Below are 6,519 nucleotides of genomic sequence, written 5' to 3'. Positions count from 1 at the left end.
GCATCGATGTCACTAGATTTGATCACCACCTCCTCATTGATTAGAAAACCAATTATTAAAGCCACATCTTTGAGTGTGATGGTCGCTTCCCCACGTGGCAAATGGAATATAAATATTTTCAATTTCCATCTTTCCACGAAGGTGACAACCACCTCTAAAATAACATGAACTTTTTCATCCTAGATATCACTAAAAAGAAACATCCTCCAAAAGTCTTTAGAAATAAGGAACAACTTATGGAAACTATAAATTATATTAAATCTATAGAGTGCGATCTATTGGCTGTTAAAATTATTACAAAAACATCGTATTAAAATTTAGAAAATTTTAAAAATATTATCATAAGAACTAAAAATTTAAAAAATTGAATTGGATATTTCAACATATTGAGGGCATAGTTAGCAATGTGGTCAACCATTTCTTTCTAGGAAAATTATTATAAAACATAGTGGAATTTTTATTTTTATTTTCAAATGGAGAGTTTGAGAGGATTTTAAGTGGAAAGAAAAGAGGGAAGAGTGAGTTTTTTATTATAGATAGGAAGTCAACAACTATGAATTGACTTTCAATTGGTTGAACCAATAGTTATCTAAACACTCCGTTAAATCTCTCAATTTTAAACTTTGACATTTGTGGGTGCTGAGTTAACTTAACATTCATCATAAAAATTAATATATTAATTTAAAACCCCACCAAAATTGACATAGAAGGGCGTTAAAATAGTGTAAAAAATTTACCTAATAATAAAAAAAGGAAAAAAGGAAAGTAGAGGGCAGAATTGTTGAAGTATTTTATTTTTACTTGAACAATGAGAGTCCACCTAACTTCATGCTTACTAAGGTTGGTTATGTTAAATTTTAACTGTCTTCTTTGGTTCTATAATTGAGGTGCCTTTCAATCATTTTCTTCTGTAGAACTCCCATGTGGAGATCGGAAAATCACTAAATTTTATCTTTAAAAATCTTGCCATTTCTACTAAATCTCTCTTTTTGTTCTTCTTTCCCCTCCCAAAACATTTAATAATTATAATTATAATTTCTCAAACAAAATCCATAACCCAAAATTTTCTGATGCAGAAAACATCAAAAAGATCCCATTCAAATTCATTTTCCATAGCAAAGGAGCTGATATTTTTCTGGGTTTTCCTTGTTTTTTCATCAGGCCAAGTTTTTTCTCAGCTAGACCAGTTCATCTTCAATGGGTTCCATGGTTCAGGCAACAAAATGAGCTTAACTGGAGTTGCAGACATTGCGGACAGTGGGTTGCTTTGTTTAACCAACACTACTTCTCGCGTAAGTGGCCATGCTTTTTACTCATCTCCATTGAAATTCAAGAACTCAGACAACAGCAAAGTTTCTTCTTTTTCATCTGCTTTCGTTATCGCCACTGTTCCCGAGTACCCAAAGCTCGGTGGCCATGGCCTTGCTTTCGTTCTCTCACCTTCGAAGCAACTTTCAGGCTCTCCCAGTCAATACATGGGCTTGCTTAATGCAAGCGAGAATGGGAACTCAGCCAACCACATATTCGCCGTTGAGTTCGATACTGTGAAAGATTTAGAGTTCGGTGATATAAATGATAACCATGTCGGTGTTAATGTCAATAGCATGAAATCAATTGCTTCAACCCCTGCTGCTTATTTTCTTGAAAACGGAACAAAAGAAGAGTTGATTATCAAGAGTGGGGCAAAAATCCAGGCTTGGATTGATTACGATTCGGCCAAAAATCGATTAGATGTGAAGCTTTCACTTTTGTCCGAGAAACCAAGATCTTCAATTTTGTCTATTGATGTGAATCTTTCATCAATTCTCCAGGATTTCATGTTTGTGGGGTTTTCAGCTTCAACAGGTTTGCTTGCAAGCTCTCACTATGTCTTGGGATGGAGTTTCAACATGAGTGGAGAGGCTCAATCTTTGTCTTTGTCTTCTTTGCCTTCTCTTCCAAGGCCTAAACAGAACCACACTGTCTTGATCCTTTGCGTTACATTTGCAGTTGTTGTTGTAATAATGTTGATTGTTTTCATCTCGTTTTACCTTGTAAGAAAACTTAAGGAATCGGACATAATTGAGGCCTTCGAACTGGAAATTGGTCCTCACAGATTCTCTTACCAAGAACTCAAAAAAGCAACAATGGGTTTCAGGGACAAAGAGCTACTTGGATTTGGTGGATTCGGTAGAGTTTACAAAGGAACTTTGCAGAGTACAAACACTCAAGTTGCTGTCAAACGGATTTCTCATGAATCAAAGCAAGGTCTAAGAGAATTCGTGTCAGAGATTGCGAGTATCGGCCGTCTTCGCCATCGGAATCTTGTTCCGCTCCTTGGATGGTGTCGGTGCCGGGGTGATCTGTTAATTGTCTATGATTATATGCCTAATGGTAGCTTGGATAAGTACCTGTTTGATGAACCTAAACGAGTTCTCGGTTGGGACGAGAGGTTCAAAATAATCAAAGGCGTTGCTTCGGGTCTTTTATATCTGCATGAAGAATGGGAACAAACTGTAATTCATAGAGACATCAAAGCAGGCAATGTTCTATTAGATTCCGAGCTAAACGGAAGACTCAGCGACTTCGGCCTGGCTAAGTTATATGAACACGGCACGAACCCGACCACGACCAGGGTGGTTGGTACATTGGGGTACCTGGCACCTGAACTTACAAAAACTGGTAAGCCTACAATAGCTACCGATGTGTTTGCATTTGGTGCAGTTTTGCTTGAAGTGGCATGTGGGAGGAGACCTATTGAGCCAAAGGCATTGCCCGAGGAGCTAATTTTGGTGGATTGGGTGTGGGAAAGATGGCAAAGTGGTGCAGCTCTTGAGGTTGTGGATCCGAAATTGAATGGCGACTTTGATGAGCTAGAGGCCATTGTCGTGATCAAGCTCGGATTAATGTGTTCGAATGATGCACCAGACGCAAGGCCGACGATGAGGCAAGTAGTGAGGTACTTGGAAGGAGAAGTGGCTCTGCCAGAAGTGGTGCCATCGCCCGGCGGATATGATAGCAAAAAGGGTCATGGAAGTGGTGGTACCAATACCATCCGGTTTGAAGATTTTGTGCATTCATACCCAAATTCACCATATTTGGATGTTGAAGACAGGGATGTGGATATCGAAGCAGGCTCAACAAAACACCTCGATCAACCTCCAGAGAGTAAATGGCAGATAGCCACTGTAGATCAAAACAAAATCCATTGAAGTCTATCTTACCCAGATTCAAGTGACCGTCGATTATGTTATATGTTCGACGCGGGTTTGCTAAATTCGAATATGTAGGATCGAACGCAATTACCCTAAGAAAAAAAAAAAAACGAAGTGTCCTGGTAACATAGGGGAGACAATATTTTTGTCCAACTAAAAGTTTTCCATGGCTAGAGTTGTATGTAATTTGTAAATACTAGAAGAAATTGTTTATTTTTCTCCTCTTCAAGGTAGTTATCCAGTTAAAGCCATGCTCAAAATTTATTTGTGTATTTTTAATGGAAAATGGCTTAATCAACAGAAAATGATTTACAAGTAGGAATGTTCAAACGGTTGATTTGGTATGTTCAAACGGTTGATTTGGTTAATACTTGATATCATTAACCGGATTACCTGACATGTAAAAATCTTTAATTGTTAATTGAATTAATTTTTTTTTCAAATACGTTATGTGACATCCCAAAAATCAAGTTAGAAGAAATAGGGTTTTGAAATCAAGAGTGGTCATCTTTATTTATGAGTTAGATCTTGGAAATTTTGACAAGTAAATTGGTTTGGCTTAGTGGTCAAGTGTGTTGGGTATGTGTTTAAGGTTTTGAGTTTAAATCCTATTTTTGAAAATTTTGTTATTTTGCTTAAACCCTTACCCTTAACGTTTGGCTTATAAGTTAAATTCAGTCAATTAATGTTAAGAATGAGTTAGTTGGTTTAATAGTTAGGTTTTTGTATAATCTTTAGTCTTGTGTTCGAATCCTAGCGAAAGCAATAGGGAATGTTTTATTTTTGAATTTCGTTAAAAAGTAGTTAGTTCCGGTTGGTTATTTAAAACCTTCGGCACTTTTATTTTCATTTTGTTCTTTCTTTTTCTACGACGTTTTCTATCATTTTGTTTCCATTCTTCAGTTTCTTCATTTTGGTTCCTCAATTTCAAGTGACATTTCTTTTTATTATGTTACGTTACACTGATTCTGTACGGGGTCTAACTTCTCCTTCTAGTTAGTTCGCTGGCCGGGATGGGAATTCATCCTTGTTGCTCTTGCATCGAGTCCATATCAGGTGGGTATCAAAAACCCATTTTTCTTTGAATTGGTACCGTCGAAAAACGAGACTATTGATGTTGTCGAAACCATTTTTTAAAGATTGACTTTTGTTTAAAAACGAAAATGGGAGTCGCCACAATCTTTTTTTATTGAGGTGCGATCGGGTCACCTCGTAATTTTGTCGTTTTAATAAACGGTTTGATCTACTAAAACAAAGATTTTTTGGTCTACGAAATTCAGGAAACGGGTTTGGGAGTTGGTTACGCACGAGGAAGGATTTTCACCCTCGTAACGCCCAAAATTGGTACCTAGTTGATTAATTAAAGTCTTGATGTCGAAAATTAAAAATTTGAAAATAGCTTAAAATACGGTCCCTCTTTGTTTTAATGTTAATTTTACTAAAAAATTATTAAATAAATCGAGAAATATGTTAAAGACCCTCTCACCTCGAGGCAACAAAATGTCACAACCTGTAAGTTAGGACACGACACTTCGAATACTCGAGAATGAATTTGCCTTTATTTGAAATCTCACGGGTTTTAAATTTAAAAGGATGTTCGGTTATTTAGACCCAACGAGAAAAATTGAAACCCCATAAGTTAAGGTACGACTTTCTCGAGTTCCAAAACACAGATCATTGCCTTATTTTGCAAACTTTCCTTTTTTGAATAATATCAAGTTTTTTACTTAAAAGAAATGTGTTTTTTTTATTTAAAACGATGGTATGCGAATAAAATTGTCGCGCAAATGACAATGAGTATACTAATAAGAACGATTTACAAGAGTCGCATAATGCACACTATTTTGATAATATGAACAATGAAAGACGAATGAAATGAACAATAACAATGATAATAATAACAAAGTATGCACATAAAAGGACAATATCAACCTTAAAAAAATAAAGACAGAGAAATAAATAAAATAAATACATAAATATGTAAGAGAACGTAATTTATAAAAATATTGAAAATGAAGAACCAAATTAAAATATGAACGATACTAAAGGTGCAATTTGTAGTAAAATATATAAATAATAATAATAATAATAGGTAAAATAATAATAGTAATAATAAGAACAATATATGTACAAGTAAAAGATATAAATAATTTAATTTTCTAAAAGTATGAAAAAGGGGTAATAAATAAATAGAAGATAGGGATTAAATGGGAAATTATTCCCTGCCCTCAAAACGACATCGTTTCAGGTGTTTACCTGTTAAAAAGGTTCAAGGATTAAATTGAAACAAAGTAAACAATGCGTGACGAAATTAAAAAAAAAAAAGGACCACATTGAAGTGCGCCGCAAAAACGGAAGGACTGGATCCGCAAATAACCCATCAAAGTGAAAACACATGGGTCTAGCTTGCGGGTCGGGTCAAACAGTGGGTTAAGGGTCAAAATGACGTCGTTTTAGGGCTTCAGAAGATTGCCCTAAATCGCTTCGTCTAAGGTGTGTATAAATACAAAAAAAAAAGAAAATCCCAAAATCTTCATTTTAGCCACCCTTTATAAAAAAAAAATCAAAATTCTCTCAACTCTCTCCCCTCCCCTTCGGGCTCCGGTCAAACTCCGGTCGTCGGGCCACCGTGACGGCTGCTTGTTTCCGGCGACGGTACCGCCATTCATGATGGCCGAAAAACGCCGAAAGACACCGTTTTGAGCGCTCCGACCTCTAGAGTCCGAATCTAAGGGAATATTCACCAAAAACCCTTAAAAACGTAAAAATCCCAAAATTCTTAGCTTTTGGGTTTCGAAAACCCTAAAAAGGAAAACAATCCTCCACCCACGGTGGTGGAGTACAAACTTTCGGTAAGTTTTCCCTTTTTTTAAAACCTTAAACCCTTTTTTTTTGTCTTTTTATAAAATAAAAATAGAAATAAGTAGTAAAATCACCTTTCTTGAAATCCTTTTTTGTGTTTTTTATTTCTCCGTGTAAAAATTACATTGATATGTTTGTGGCTTTTATAGCGAAATAGATGCAATATTTTATGCTTTTTTTGCTGTTTATGCTACTGTTCTATTGTTATCTGCGTCTCTGTCTTTCTCCTTTTCTTGCTCTGTTTGCAGGTCTAGGGAGTCAACGAGTCAGGGGGCTTGACTATTTTGGTGCAAAGAAAGCCACGTCGAGCGGTGGGCACGCTATGGCAGCACATGGGGGTTGCGGCGGCTAGGGTTTCTGTTCATTCTTTTTGCTGAAAATTGTTTAGTTTTTGGACTTGTTGGGCCACTAGGGTTTTCGTTGTATTTTTGGGTTGTTTGGTTTTATTTTTGATTTGGGCTTC

The 6,519-nt window shown here is 36.2% G+C and overlaps 1 protein-coding gene across 4 annotated transcripts; it reads left to right on the top strand.

Annotated features, from left to right (window-relative positions):
- Positions 1–710: 710 nt before the first annotated feature.
- On the top strand, positions 711–3,499 carry LOC108450328 (L-type lectin-domain containing receptor kinase S.4-like). 4 transcript variants are annotated; one of them, XM_017747893.2, is made up of 3 exons: positions 711–840; positions 1,162–1,292; positions 1,459–3,499. In XM_017747893.2, exons 1-3 carry the CDS (start codon positions 809–811, stop codon positions 3,189–3,191), a joined length of 1,896 nt encoding a protein of 631 aa, XP_017603382.1. In that variant the 5' UTR covers positions 711–808; the 3' UTR covers positions 3,192–3,499. The 4 variants fall into 4 exon arrangements, with proteins under 4 accessions (XP_017603382.1, XP_017603381.1, XP_052885053.1 ...); XM_017747892.2 differs by having other exon boundaries at positions 1,162–3,499; XM_053029093.1 differs by having other exon boundaries at positions 829–887; positions 1,162–3,499.
- The last annotated feature ends 3,020 nt before the right edge of the window (positions 3,500–6,519 follow it).

The sequence above is a fragment of the Gossypium arboreum genome, chromosome 5 (assembly GCF_025698485.1).
Source record: "Gossypium arboreum isolate Shixiya-1 chromosome 5, ASM2569848v2, whole genome shotgun sequence".
NCBI classification, from domain to species: Eukaryota; Viridiplantae; Streptophyta; class Magnoliopsida; order Malvales; family Malvaceae; genus Gossypium; species Gossypium arboreum.
The sequence above is the reverse complement of the archived record's forward strand: the minus strand, read 5'-3'. Positions and strand labels throughout refer to the sequence as shown.

What these genes read in the sequence shown, in the direction of transcription:
- LOC108450328 (XM_017747891.2), top strand. Translation starts at nt 1,071, where the DNA reads ATGCAGAAAACATCAAAAAGATCCCATTCAAATTCATTTTCCATAGCA.